The sequence below is a fragment of the Ceratocystis lukuohia genome, assembly GCF_044167205.1.
Source record: "Ceratocystis lukuohia strain C4212 chromosome Unknown Supercontig6_pilon, whole genome shotgun sequence".
NCBI lineage: Eukaryota > Fungi > Ascomycota > Sordariomycetes > Microascales > Ceratocystidaceae > Ceratocystis > Ceratocystis lukuohia.
In genome coordinates this window covers 2795385-2811354 of record NW_027263525.1, presented here as the reverse complement: position 1 = coordinate 2811354, position 15970 = coordinate 2795385, and the positions used below count along the sequence as shown (strand labels likewise).

At 44.1% G+C, this 15970-nt stretch overlaps 1 protein-coding gene across 1 annotated transcript; it reads left to right on the top strand.

Annotated features, from left to right (window-relative positions):
• Positions 1-7088: 7088 nt before the first annotated feature.
• Positions 7089-8648, top strand: HOO65_060646 (putative double-stranded RNA/RNA-DNA hybrid binding protein; the record flags this gene model as incomplete). Its single annotated transcript, XM_071003857.1, has 3 exons — positions 7089-7442; positions 7492-7763; positions 7814-8648. 3 exons carry the CDS (start codon positions 7089-7091, stop codon positions 8646-8648), a joined length of 1461 nt encoding a protein of 486 aa, XP_070857996.1.
• Positions 8649-15970: the final 7322 nt, after the last annotated feature.

Here is a 15970-nt window from a genome sequence, read left to right as displayed (position 1 = left end):
ACCCACACCTCTTGTGGCTGAACATCCATGATAAGGTTGACAGCTATCATGAATCCTCATGAATGCTCATGAGTACAATACACAAGTTTGAACTTGAACTTGAATATATGGTACAATACACAAGGAATGAAGTCCAAGGACGTGGTGTGGAAGTAAAACCTCTAATAAAATCAACTGATTCAAACAATAAGATCTATTCTACATTTACTCTCTTCCCACAGGCTATTCATACTGTTGTTACACCCTGTTGTATGTTGTATTCAAATCTCACAAACTATGAGACAAGGCCATGCTGTTGCTTGGTCACTGAGCGAAGGATATAGTATTGATTGCCTCAATTGAAGACTCAGTCGAAGCAATCAAATGTTTTGGCTCGTAGATTATATAAAATGGCCAAGGTTAGATACCATGATATACTGGGTGCCTAATTTAGTGTTGGAAGATGTACAGTTGGTCTTTGAACATTACAAATGCTTTTTTGGTAGTTGGACAGCTGGTGGAGCCAACTGGAAGGGCCCTAGGCGTACGTAGACATAACTAAAGTTAATTGGCGTATTGTGCAAGAGAGCCTCTGCTGCAAGACAATGGCAATTGTTCTATCAACGTCCAGGTGCATCGCAGGCGCTATACACAGAGCACTAGTTTGCTCTTTGAAATTCTTGCATGGAACTGGGAACTCGGCTTGATTCACCGTGCCACCCTCTTTCACAGTGGCTACACAAGTACTTGGAATCAAGGCTTGCTGCTGGCAAAGAAAAGCTGATGATTTATTGATAGTTGCAACTATTTTCTGGATCGATCTGAACTAAGTTAGTATTCTAGTGTTTATACATGAAATATCTGTAGTGGCACGCAACTACTTATAGTGAATCTCCATTTAACAGTATGGCAAGATGTGGCAAGTCTTAAACTTTGAGAGACAACTTTTGCCTGGAACAGTCTACATGAATTATTAGACGCTGGAAAGAAGCGGTAGCATTACCCTTGGTCTTTGCACAAATATAAAGTACACTAAGACACTGGCTCTATGATACACGATACACTGATTATTTCTCAATCCTATATGAATCTGTGTAACCTGGCTTTCTTTGGTATTGTGATATAAGTTCTACTATCCGACATATTTCCATACTAGCAGTGACGGGTACTCGTTTAGCCTAGATGACAAATGTAGTTTCAGATGGAGAGCAATGCAAGATTGAAAATCAGTGAAGTTTTATAAGAATTTATGTCGGTTTGGAAAGAAACTACCTAAAACATAGCATCCTCGCGATGTGATATCTCACTCTAAAACAGTAAAAATGGACATTGCAGAATTTGCCTAGCTATCCTTATTGACGGACAGCTTCATTTATGAGCGATTGAAGTTATTCCTGGACTCCAGCTCTACCGCGATTAGTTATGCAAAGGTGCACCAAACACTGTTAACTTTCACGCGTTTGTTGGCTGCGTTGAGACAAGTGCAAGATCCTCCCGAATAAAAGCAGTGACGGTAGTCATAACCTTCGCTCATGTCCGTGTCCATGTCGTCCAAGTCTACAGGCGACGGAGCTGCCATGACGGCATTCGCTGCGAAGGCGAGAAGTACGGTTGCTGTCCAGAACTGCATGGCTAGAGTGCTTTGGCGGCGGCTATTGAAAGAGCGAAAATGAGTTTGTAAGGAGGGAGTGGGCGGCTCACAGCAATGATGGTGAGTGCGAGATGAGGGTCGAGTGTGACTAAATGATGGAAAGAGGATGACTAGAATGTCAAGCTATAGAGAATAGAGGAAGGTGACGTGAGTGTGAAGATGAAAAGACCAACGCCAGTTTGTAGCAGGGAGTGGCAGTCGTTTTATACTATTGTAAATGGCATCTCGGCCAACTCAACTATTCGCAGCCTCTCTGGGCTTCGACTGGTGAAAGAAATAAGCTGCCATTTGCGAAGAGAGACTCGGGTTGTTTGTTGCCCAAAACACTGCTATAATGCTCGTAGGAAAGAGCAAAGCCCACCATTGTATCAAGGCACATGGCCATGCTACGGTGAGGTGGATTTGATCTTGATTTAGAGTTCAACGCTTCCAAAGGCTCAGCAGACGCATGGATGGCCTTCCTATGGCGCCAAGGCAATTCACCGCTGCATCCATATGAATTCCATTCTAGCAAACATGGTTGGCTACTATGATTCCATATAGTAGAGACACTAGGATATTATGACTGAATGTCCTAGCATTCAAGCATACGGTCTACAACTTGAATAAAGGCAAAGTCTCAAAAATGAAAGCTAGCCCACGGAGCAAGCGAGGGTAGTCACAGGAGGGACTTGGGCTGAATGAAAAGAGCTTTACGGACATAAAGTTGTGAAGGGTGGAAGAATAAGAGCGTAGATATGGAAGTAAAAAGAGTCAAGATTTAAAGTCCGTGCTCGACGCCTCTCTGCTACATTTAGTAGTCACCACGTTAGAGATGTTTAACCTAGAATTACTTGGAATTCTCGTTAATTGTAAGTGCAATAAACCAGAAACAATGCTCACAACAACAAGGTGTTTGGTGTTTTACCCTATTTTCATTTATGAGCCTATCTAGACGGCTGGCTTTTGCATCCATCTACATTAAATGTGGCCATGTAGGAGTTATTAAAGCGGACTTTAGCTTGCCCAAGCCCGTGTTTTCTCCATGACCGGGATAGTTCCCATTGATTAGCATTAAGTATGTAGACTTTACTTGTGAGATGTACAAAAAGACTGTCTTGATAAACAAGGAAGTGTTAAAACTAATGGCAATAGAGGAAACCAAATATCTAGTCTTCTGCCATCATCAGTGCACCCTGAACAGTGACTGTGATCAACTCTTGGTCATATTCCGGCCTTTCGGATAACAAGATTTCTCCTAACTCCTGCAAGTAGTCTATTAACACTTCCTTCCAGTAAATGATAAATTAGAAAAGTGACTGGTGTATAAAGCCTGGGCTTGGGCGACTTGACGAGGTGTGGGCTCTTAGCCGTATATTGCTTGTCTCCCGTATGCTATTGGCCATGAAGATAAAAACTTGACAGTCAGACATGTACCTACCCATTAAGAGGCCCTGTACTACAGTGGAGCTTCAGTGCATCTGCCGGGATCCCATGTCACGGTTTGATAATGTGAAGTTTCACATCCTAGCATAGGTCTACATGTCAGTTGATATATCCAGACGGTTTGTAGTCAAGTCAACATAAGTGAGCCGCTAAGCTTTGATGGCTAACTAGGCGGAGAAAGCAAGGTGACCAATAAATTCCAATTTGTTAGAGGAACGGAGGGGCGGGGATACAGATTTTCAGAATCTAGACCTTAGTCAGGATAACGGACAGAATTTGTTTCATATTAGTTGGCTTAATCTTCTGCCTTTCCCCGGCTTTTATTTCTCTAGTCATAGTATCACCTCATGTCTCTAATTTAATGTGCTTTGGCATTACAGTGAACATAGTTGCTATATGTGTACCACTACTTACTTAGTTATCCTGTTGGGCACGAGGTACATAAACCCCCCCATTTGGTACTCCGACTCCCCTTTTTGCTTACAAAACCCTTTTTAGCTTATATAAGCAAATCTTTGCCGTGACCCCCCCTTAGCAGCACTAGCAAGTAGACTACAGATACAGCAGATGGAAGCAAACAATACAGTGGAAATTATTTATTTAGTGTTGCGTGGCGCGGTATATATGTTAAGTGGCGTCCCATACGTGCCCCACTTATCCGAACCTATTGTGGCTGATCACGTGACATGGTTGACACCACAATACATAAGGAATAGTTCCAGGACGTAGCATAGACTTAACTCCTTTAATAAACTAACTGATTCAACATTTAAGATCTATTCTACATTTAGTAGCTCAGAATACCTAAGAGGACATGCCTTCGAAGTCATTATATGGCCAACCTGATGACACTTGCTACATCTTGTATCTTTCCTTTTCATAGGCTCAACATTCTCAAATGCAGACGGCTCGCGCCTCGTACTTGTGGCCGGCTGGGTAGGTTGTCTGAAAGTCGGGGTCTTCAATGGCTCTAATATAGGATTTTTCTGAAGTTGATTCCGTTTGAGATGCCAATGGGAGTGAAAATATTGAATGGAAAGACTCTGGTTTGTCTCTTGAAGTAGCTGAAGAGTGTGGACACATGATAGACCAAGAGAAGAAGTGAACGAACGGGTACAAGCTTTCAGGGGCTTGTTAGACCTTCCAGATATAAATACATAGCCTCGAGGCTTTGCCCAGGCATTCACAGCAGCAAAGAGAGCTTGGCTAGACTCATAAGTCCCTTCAGGTGGAAGGACATCGTCTGGAAATTGACTGATTTATAGCGCCTCTGCTACATCGTTTGCATTTACAGCATTTACAGCATTTGAAGTGTTTGATACAGCGTCTACTTCCATCCTTATCTACTATCACTGGTGTATCTGCTGTATCTGTAGTCTGCTTGCTAGTGCTGCTAAGGGGGGGTCACGGCAAAGATTTGCTTATATAAGCTAAAAAGGGTTTTGTAAGCAAAAAGGGGAGTCGGAGTACCAAATGGGGGGGTTTATGTACCTCGTGCCCTGATTTGTTACAAATACTCTTCGCCTTTTTGGAGCTTGAGATAAACCAAGTGACTTCGTTTTGTACACTGACTGGTCATAAAATAGGCAGTTACTACGTGGGCATCAGGTTTTTTCTACACGGGCATCGGGCTTATGTGGGCATCAGGCTTTATGCACTCTGATTAGCTCTAGCTTACAGGTACAAGGCCCATAAAGGCAGTGAAGCATGTGCACTAACAGTGGGCCAAATCTCAAGGATTCTTCACAAGTAGCAACACTACAGTTGCTGTGAATTTCTTCTTCTAGAAGGGCCATTTCACAACCTTTGTCTCTATACTATTTATTTGAGCTGCCTTTATACCTAAATATAACCACTTGATTCTCATTCTCTAAATACAATTCAATCTCCCTCTCTGTCCATTAAATATAAAGCTTGTTATTCTTCAGTATCTTTATCTATCCTTCTCTAGATGTCAGCTACACCCCTTCTTCCTATTCTGAGAGGATTATCCCCCAGCTCCCAGGGACCTCAGCATCTATACAGCCATTCTCTGCCTTACTTTACTGGCTGTCATGAGGTTGTTTTCCTGAGTATGTGCAGCTACATCATAGTACTTGAGAGTAATAACATAGGATAAAGAAATCATATATCAGTGAAGTCTTCAACACAAAGAGTATCCTGTCCTTTTTACATTTCTTTGTATAAGTATCAGCCATAGAATTGGCCAGGGGAGAGAGGTACATTGGCAGAATTCCAGAGCATAGAATGCACTAACAGACACATTTCTAGCCAATCAGAATGTGTAAATTTGATGCCCACATAAGCCCGATGCCCGTGTAGAAAAAACCTGATGCCCACGTAGTAGCTGCCATAAAATATATGATCCCTTTTCTCGTCTCTTCTCCATCCCCACGCTGGCATCTCATAGATGATATTTCAGTCTTCACTTCTGTAGAAAGTTCCTTTTGTCCGAAACGTCCCGACCACTGCAGTTCACGCTGTCGTGGGGATGCCCAGCCACGACTATCGCAACTGTGCAAGGAGAGATGGCCTCTGCCTGTGCCAAAATAGCAGAAATAATTGTGTGGTAGTACCTGATATTGGGTGTGCATTTATTCGACATATAAATACACCAAGACCACTCGGTTATCGAAACAGAGCCATTGCAAGTCCTCTTGGCCTTGGATGGCCAATCATGGTACAGTATTTGAGCACTAACGATGAAAGCATCACTGGGCGTTGTATGTACGATGGAGCTTTCCAGCGCTGTTGTGCCCAGGGCCATGATATGCAAAACTCCGACCATCATGGTAGGAGTGAAGAACCTTGGCAATGGTTTCTTATTTCCAGATAGCAGCTTTAGTATGAACCGTACTAAGCGTTAAATAGGAAGTTAGCCCACACATCTTAACGTTATACATCATGTGTAAATATAGGCCATACGCCGGTTTTCTGTCACTCTTTTATGGGCTAGGCTGCTGTGAATAACCTCAGTCAAGTCAGGAGTACCAGCATTGCTGACCCTGATCTAGTTACAGTTAGCATCAGACATGAAGGGCCTTTTTCGAAGGCCCATCTGTTTCGTCTAGACACTATAGTGATGGATAAATAAAAAAGTAAAGATATGCCCTTCAATCAAATACTAGAATGATAGAAAAGAAAATCGCAATAATCAATCATTCGTTTTTATTCTCATTTATACTGATGACAGTAAGTTACTGCAATTGGCCTTAACTATCATTGAGCATTGGCCAAGTCAAGGTAGCTAAGTTTCCACAGCCGCTTATTTATTCTCGAATTCCTTCTAACATGGGGTCGCCTCGGGGATAAGCTTTCTATTGCCGCTATCCCCGGCGAGCTAGGATGGACTTTTGTTTTCATACCAAGCCCAAGATTTATGACTTCTACAAAGAGTAGGGAGTTACACAAATCAAACGAAATGAATGGAAAGGGAGAATGTGTTGTAGAATTGCTTGTATTCCATCATCTCTCTCCTTCGTACGTTATAGTTTCTACTTCAACTTGTCTTGGGCGTAACCAAGACACATACATCCTTATCAGCAATCTTGGTAGACAGTTAGAAGCTTGCCGACGTTACTAATTGGGTCATTCTGCACTCTCCCTTCTCTTCTTTTGTTTCGTGCTGTCCTATGTATTTATTTATAGTTACTAAGGACCTAACTATGCATTCATTCAACCAATGCGCTTATCACTTCCTAATCTCCTACTCCTCAACTAGCTAGACATACTCTCGATATTTATGGTCTAGTTGACTCGGAAGTAGAATTAACAGTAAATATTAGGAGGACGTACTGAATGTCCTGTGAAGAAGAGAAAGAATGAGAATGAGTGATTATTGATGTTATCTGTGTCTATCTAAGTCTAGTCCCAGGGACGGATCTCGGCCGGTTTATATATCCATTGCTACCATGTTCTGGGTCGAGCGCCATCAGTCCAGACCAACATTACCACGCTGCAAACCTACATGACACACGCGGTGGAGTGGTGTAGGGAAAATGAGCTGAGGATCGACTGGAGTAAGACAGGAGTCATGCATCTGTACACCGGCCGCAAACTCCCGAGCATGAACACAGGACTTCGACTCCCAAACGGGACAACGCTGAGCCCAGTGCAGGAAATGAAGTGGCTCGGCGTCATTTGGGACACCAGCCTCAACTTCAAAACGCAGTGCCAAGAATTGGAGACCAAGGCACACAAGACAGCAAACGTGCTGCGCTGCATCAGTAGAGTCCACAGAGGTGCACCCCCGAATTCAGTAATGCAGGCAGTGAGAGCATGCATGCTACCACAGATGACGTATGCGGCCACCACCCGGTTCCCCAGAGCCAGCAAGACCAGCATGGGCATTTTGGAGAAGGTTCTCAGAGAAGGCTTGCGAGCCGCGGTACCTGTCTTCAAAACGACAAGCAAGAAGTGCCTCTACAGATTCGCAGCTTTCCCGAACATGGCAATCATTTGCCAGGACATACTGCGGACAGGAGGGATACGGGCTTCAACATGCAATGCAGACCACCCTCTGTACTGGACGACGATTGACGGGAGCATCGATGAGGCAAAGGCCCTGTTACCACACCCGATCAGGGAACTCGACGAAACTCCGGCCAGAACAGGAAGGTCCAGCCGAGTCGCTGGCAGAGAAACTGAGCAAAGAAGAGGCAGCCAAGGCTCACCTGGACCTGCTCAGCAAGGAGTCACAAGAGATGATGTGGGCCTACTCAGACGGCTCACGTAACAGTGATGGAGACACTGGAGCAGGCTGGGCTGTCTACTTCCGGGCAAAATACTCGCACAGGGCAAGGGCTCATGCGGCAGATACAGAGAAGTGGCGGATGCGGAAGCGATTGCTGCCCTAAAGGCAGTCAGAGCGGCCGCTGAAGTCGCCCCCTCACAAGCAGAAGGCCTGAACCTATGTGTCGACAATTTGGGAGTGGTAAAGCGGATTGGCCGGAGGATGCAAAAACCGGGCACTTCGCAGCTTGCGATAGACGAGATCCGCCGCACCCTCGCAAGATGGCAAGGCGGATCAGACAGCCTGGCCCTGGAAAAGCCGGTGGGTAAGGTGCACTGGGTCCCAGGACACTGCGAAGTCCCGGGCAATGAAGCAGTCGACCAGCTGGCCAAAGCGGGTTGCAAGAGCGAAGACCTTCTGGTCCCAAAGGCCACGATGTCACTAACGGCAGCAAGAAGGTGGAGGAATGAAGCCTTTAAAGCAGACTTCCGAAACTGGATGAAAGAAAACTGCCCAAAGATCAAGCACCTCGGCGGAGCGCTGAACTGGCCGAGACCATACGACATCGGCTGGATGAAGGGGCTACACAGAGGCACAGTTGCCCGGATCCTGGCAGCGCGCTCCGGACACGGCGACTTCAAAGAGTACCACGTGCGGCTCAACCACAGGAACGCAGAATTACACTGCCCAGTCGCAGGGTGCGATCAGGCCAAGACCTTTACCCACCCATGGGAATGTCTAGGCAATGAGAAGAACCTGTCCATGAGATTTGTACGAAAGCTCCTCACAGGAGACAAGAGCTGCAGATATCTGGCAGGGAAACTAGACCCTAAGTGGAGGGTGTTCCGCATTGGGACGTGAGAGAGGACGGTGTGGGAGAAGGTGATCTGTCGGGAGAGAGTGGAAACGAGCAACAAGGTAACTTGGGAGCAATTGCGCTTCGCTCGCCAAAACTCTATAGTGAACCTTGCAGAGGGTTAATTTCTGTCCGGTAACCAGTCCGGCGTCGTTTGATCTCTGTGATTCCCGAAGACGTTAAATATATTCAAGTTCAAGTTCTGGGTCGAGCGCTTAAGCCTTGGATGAAGACCCTTGATGTCTGACGCTAACCCTAACGTAAGGGTGAACTGGATCAGGGTCAACAATCTTGGTAACCGTGACTTAGGTTACTGACAAGAATTAACAGTACATGTTAGGAGGACGTACTGAAATGTCCTGTGAAGAAAAGGAAGAAGGAATAAGTGACTATTGAACGTGTTCTATCTCTATCTAAGTCTAGACCGAGTAGCAGATCTCAGCCGGTTTATATGTCCATCTCTACCATGTTCTAGATCAAGCACATGGGCCTTGGAAGAAGGCCCTTGATGTCTGATACTAACCCTAACACCTGAGCGAACTGGATCAGGGTCAGCAATCCTGGTAACCCTGAGAAGGTGACTGACATGAATGAGCTTCTTGGTAAATTGCTGTTTGTGCTAGCACTGATCGCTAGTTAGCAAAAAGAAGAGTTAATAGAATCATCATAATTGCACTATAAGACCACTGAAGAATAATATCAGATAGTTCTCGTCATTTGGGATACAGTCGTGTCGAGATTGAATACGAATGTTCTGGCGACAGAACTCATATTAGCCCTAGGAAATTCTGCAGGTAGACTCAATAGAAGATTCTTCATGCAAAATCGACCCTAACACCTGTATGTCTGCCTGGTTGTGCTCTGATGGTTGTCTGCACTCACTACAACACAACAAGGGTTTGCTGTATTTCCTCGTCTTTTTTATGCTTAAGCTTATATTCACAGCTAATTTAATGGCGTTGCGTCGTTTGATCTTAGTGATTAGTAGACGTTAAATATATTCAAATCAAATCAAATCACAGCTAATTTACTGTTGCGTGGCGCACTAAACAGGTTAAGTGGCGTCCCAAACATGCCCCACTTATTGATACCTCTTGTGGCTGAAGATCCATGAAAAGGTTGACACCTATCATGAATCCTGATGAGTACAATACAGAAGGAATTAAGTTCAAGGACGTGGTGTAGAAGGAAAACCTCTAATAAAATCAACTGATTCAAATAATAAGATCTATTCTACATTTACTCTCTTCCCACAGGCTATTCATACTGTTGTTACACCCTGTTGTATTTCGTATTCAAATCTCACAAACTATGAGACAAGGCCATGCTTTTGCTTGGTCCCTGAGCAGAGGGCATGGCAATGATTGCCTCAATTGAACACCCAGTGCAAGCAATCAAATGTTTTAGCTCGTAGATTATATAGAAATGGCGAAGGTTAAATACCATGATATACTGGGTGCCTAATGGAGTGTTGGAAGATGTACAGTTGGTATTTCAGCATTTCAAATGCTTTCTTAGAGGCTGGCTGGCTGGACAGCTGGTGGATGAAGTTGTTGCAGTCAACTGGAAACGCCCCAGGCGTACATAGACACAACTAAAGATAATTTGCATATTGTGTAAGAAAGGCTTTGCTGCAAGACAATGGCAATTGTTCTATCAAGGTCCAGGTGCATCACAGGCGCTATACACAGAGCACTAGTTTGCTCGTTGAAATTCTTGCATGGAACTGGGAACTCGGCTTGATTCACCTTGCCACCTTCTCTCACAGTGGCTATGTAAGTACTTGGAATCAAGGCTTGCTGCTGGCAAAGGAAAGCTGATGATTTATTGATAGTTGCAACTGTTTTCTGGATCGATCTGAACTGAGTTAGTATTCTATTGTTTGTGCCTGAAATATCTGGAGTGGTATGCAACTGCTTGTAGTGAATCTCTATTCAACAGTATGGCAAGCTATGGCAAGTCTTAACCTTTGAGAGACAACTTTTGCCTAGAACAGTCTACATGGATTATTGGATGCTGGAAAGAAGGAGTAGCGTTACCCTTGGTCTTTGCACAAATATAAAGTAGACCGAGAAACTGGCTCTATGATACACGATACACAGATTATTTCTCAATCCTGTATGAAGTTGTGGAACCTGGCTTTCTTTGGTATTGTGATTTGGTTGCTACTATCTGGCATATTTCCATACTACTCATTTAGCCTAGATAACAGGTGTAGTTTTAGATGGACAGGAATGCAAGATTGAAGATTGGTGAAGTGTTATGAGAATTTATTCAGGGTTGGAAAGAAACTAGCTAAAACATAGCATTCTTGCGATGTGATGTCTCACTGTAAAACAATAAAAATGAACATCGCAGCATTTGCCCAACTATCTTTAATGACAGACTGCTTCATTTAGGAAGCATCGGGGTTGTTCCTGGACTCCAGCTATGCCACGATTACTTATGCAAAGCTGCACCAAGCACTGTTGACTGTGACACGTCTCTTGTTTGCGTTTAGACAAGTGCAATATTCTCCCATATAATAGCAGTCATAGTAGTCATGAGCTTCGCTCGTGTCCATGCCCATGTCGTCCAAGTCTACGGGCGACGGAGCTGCCATGACGGCATTCGCTGCGAAAGCGAGAAGTACGGTTGCTGTCCAGAACTGCATGGCTAGAGTGCTTTGGCGGCGGCTATTGAAAGAGCGAAGATGAGTTTGTAAAGAGGGAGCGGGCGGCTCACAGCAATGATAGTGAGTGTGAGATGAGAATAGAATGACTGGGTAGTAGAAAGAAGATGACTAGAAAGTCAGGCAAGATATAGTAGAATGAGAGGAGTTGATGTGATTGTGAAGATGAAGAGACAAATGCCAATTTTCAGCAGGGAGTAGCAGTCGTTTTATACTATTGTAAATGCTATCTCGGCCAACTCAAATGTTCGCGCCCTCGCTGGGTTTCGGCCGGCGAAAGAAATAAGCTGCCATTCGCGAAAGGAGAATCAGGTTGTTTGTTTCGTAAAACGGCTCTATAATCCTCGTGGAGAAGAGCAAAGTCCACCATAGTATCACGGCACATGGCCATGCTACGGAGAGGTGGATTCGATCTCGATTTAGAGTTCAAGGCTTCCAAAAGCTCACCAGACCCATGGATGCTCTTCCTATGGCACCCAGGCAATTCACTGCTGCATCCATACGAATGCCATTCTAGCAAACATGGTTGACTATTATGATTCCATAGAGTAGGGACACTAGGATATTATGACTGAATGTCCTAGCATTCCAGTATAGGGGCTACAACTTGAATAAAGGCAAAGTCTCAAAAATAGAAGCTCGCCCACGAAGCAAGCGATGGTAGTGTAGTCAGAGGAGGCACTTGGACTAAATGAAAAGAGCTTTACCGACAGAAAGCTGCGAAGGGTTGAAGAATAGCAGCGTAGATATTATCGAAGTCAAAACACCCATCATTTAAAATCCGTGTTTGACATCCACCTACATTGAGTAGTAACCACTATACAGGTGTTTAACCTAGGACTACTTGGAAGTCTTTTGAACTGTGAGTACATAAAGCAATGGTCAGAACAACAAGGGGTTTGGCAGTTTACTCTATTTCCATTCATAATGCTATCTAGGCAGCTGGCTTTTGCATCAATCTACATTCTATGTGGCCATGTAGCAGTTGTTAAGGCGGACTTTAGTTTGCCCTAGTCCGTGCTTTATCCATGATCAGGATAGTTCTTATTTATGAGCCTGAAGTGTGTAGACTGCCCTTGTGGTAGCCATAAAAAGATTGTCTTCTTGATAAACAAGAAAGTGTTGAAGCTAATGGGAATAGTTACAAGAAACCAAATATATAGTCTTCTAACATCATCGGTGCACCCTGAACAGTGACTTTGATCAACTCTTGGTCATATTCCGCCCTTTTGGATAACATGATATCTCCTGACTCCCACAACCTTAGTCTATTAACTCTTCCTTCCTGTAAATGATAAATCGGAAAAATGACTAGTGTGTAAAGCCTGGACTTCGGCGACCTGACATGGTGTGGGCTCTAAACCTTGTATTCTTTTGTCTCCCTTATGCTATTGGCAACGAAGACAAATACTTGACAGTGAGACATTTATCTACACAGAAAGAGGCCCTATGCTACAGCAGAGATTCAGTGCAGCTGCTTGGATCACATGTCGTAGTTTGATAATGAGGATTTTCACATCCCAGCTTGGCTCTCCATGTCGGTTGATATCTCGCTTCTTGTGAATATTCAAGCCTTCTGATGTGGCGACGTCACAGTATTCATAGCAAAGCAAGTTCCTGGAAACACACATCATCAAGTCCTAGCGAAACACTTTTTTCTACTACATTAGGGTCCATGATGATGCACAAGCCTTGCGAAGTACTGATAGTGCGATTGACTGCCACAGATGTCACCTAAATGGCCCGACTGAAGAAACGTCATCCTACTGCTAGCCTTCTCAATCACTTTGCGCCGCAATAGTCACCCAGTGCGCTTTGCCGGACTTTGTCGGAGACAACAACGCGGTAGGCACTAGCTTAGATTACTGACAGCAGCCGCCATCTCTTACTCGCCTGTAGCCCTTATAGTGCTTTTGGATCATAAGGATCCATACTACAGTGGCCTTCATCATATTGGCACGCATTCCATATAAGCTACTGAAAGGTCTTGGTGACGAAAGACATTATAAATGGCCCGGAAATGATGAATAGTACTGTTACAATAAACATCGAAACACTGCATCATACTGAGTGACTGAGTGGAGGCAAGGAAGGGCTGACTGACTCTAAAAGTACGCATTGTTGTTGCAGTGGCTTAGCTCTATAGAGCCCTTGCAGGTCCTTGGTCTGCAAAAGCAGCACTATTCAGACGGTTTGTAGTCAAGTCAACATCGGTGAGCTCCTAAACTCCGATGGCTAACTAGCCGGAGAAAGCGAGGTGAGTGAAAACTTCTAATTTGGTAGAGGAACAGAGGGGGCCTACACATTTTCAGAGTCTAGACCTTGGTCAGGATAAGGGACGGAATTTCTTCCACATTAGTTGCCTGAATCCTCTGCCTTTCCCCTGCTTTTATTTCTCTAGTCATACTACTTCCTATCGCCTGAGGGTCCCCAGCTGCCTTGATTTGCATTAATAGAGAAGCTAAGTCCCGGAAATAAGACTAAGCGCACACGTTCTATTGTTCTGCTTTGGTGCTACATCGGTCTTGGCCCCCACACGCGGCAATCCAGATAGGATACCGCATCACCTCATGTCTCTAATTTAATGTGCTTTGGCATTACAGTGAACATAGTTCCCATATGTGTACCACTAATAACTTGGTTACCATGTTGAGATAGTTGAGGTATGACTGGCTGGTTCGTAACGAATGCTCTTAGCCTTTTCAGAGCTTGAAATAAACCGAATGACTTCGTTTTGTACACTGACTAGTCATAAAATATATGATCCCTTTTCTTTAGGCTTCACATTTGGCTTTTCTCTACTCTTGTTCATCCCCACGCCGGCATCTCATAGATGATATTTCAGTCTACACTTCTGTAGGAAGTGCGTCTGGTCTGAAACGTCCCCACTGCTGCAATTCACGCCGTCGCAGGGATGCATGGCCACGACTATCGCAACTGTGCAAGGATAGATGGCCTCTGCCTGTGCCAAGACGGCAGAAATAACCGTGTGTTAGTACCTGATATTTAGTGTGCATTTATTCCACATATACGTACAGCACGATCACTCAGGTCTCGAAACAGAGCCATTGCAAGTTCTCTTTGCCTTGGATGGCCAATCATGGTGCACCATTTGAGCACTAACTATGAAAGCATGGTTGGGCGTTGTATGTAGGATGGAGCTTTCCAGCGCTGTTGTGCCCAGGACCATGGTACGCAAAACTCTGACAATCCTGGTAGGAATGAAGAACTTTGGTAATAGTTTCTTATTTCCAGATAGCAGCTTTAGTACGAATGCTACTCAGCGTTAAATGGGAAGTTAGCACACACATCTTAAGGTTATACATCATGTGTAAATATTGGCCATACGCAGTTTTTCTCTCACTGTTGTATGGGCCAGGCTGCTGTCAGTAACCTCAGTCAAGTCAGGATTACCAGGATTGCTGACCCTGATCTAGTTACAGTTAGCATCAGACATGAAGGGCCGTTTTCAAAGGCCCATGTGTTTGGTCTAGACACTATAGCGACGGATATATAAATCGGTTGAGATCTGCTCTTCAATCAAATACTAGAACGATAGAACGGAAAATTGCAACAATCAATCATTCGTTTTTATTCACATTTATACTGATGACAGCAAGTTACTTCAATTGGCCTTAACTTTCATTGAGCATTGGCCAAGTCAAGGTAGCTAAGTTTCCTGTTGCGTGGCGCGGTATATATGTTAAGTGGCGTCCCATACGTGCCCCACTTATCCAAACCTATTGTGGCTGATCACGTGACATGATTGACACCACAATACAAAAGGAATAGTTCCAGGACGTAGCATAGACTTGAACCCTTTAATAAACCAACTGATTCAACATTTAAGATCTATTCTACATTTCCAACACAGCAGCTTATTTATTCTACGAATTCCTTCTAACATGGGCTCGCCTCGAGGTTAACCTTTCTATTGCCGCTATCTCCGGCGAGCTAGGATGGACTTTTGTTTTCATACCAGCCCAAGATTTATGACTTCTACAAACAGTAGGGAGTTCAAGGAAAAGGAAGAGGAGAAGGCAAATATTGAAATCTGCCTCGCAAGGCAGCACACTGACAGCAAGCCTGGTGGGTTGTACATTACATGACATGAAAATGCCAATTTTATAGGACACCCATTCTAGCTACCAGTACCAGTCAACCAGAGCATGAAAATCAAGAATGCGTCTGGCCAGCAAAGTACAAGGGGACTAGGAAGGAATAAGCGCAAGCTTAAATAAATGCGCAGTTAGGCCCTTATTGTAGAATAGATCTTAAATGTTGAATCAGTTGGTTTATTAAAGGGTTTAAGTCTGTTGTGGATATTCCGCCACTATCCGGGTCAACATCGGGTAAATACACTATGTAGATATGTATAGCACGATGTGGCTCGTGAGAGAAAACTCTTCCCTTAATACAATCAAGTTTAACAAAAGACAATCCATAACAGGTTATGAGCCCGGTGTTTTTCAACTAGCAGAACACCTCCTATAAAAGATTTGATAATAGAACAATCCGCCACACGACAAAGTATCAATCAAGACACTGTTCAACAAGACGGAACGAAATCGAAATCTCCCTAATCAAATCTCAACAGCACTTGCTTGCCTACTTTGTTTCTTCAAAAAAAAAAAAAATACACATAGACCGTTCAAG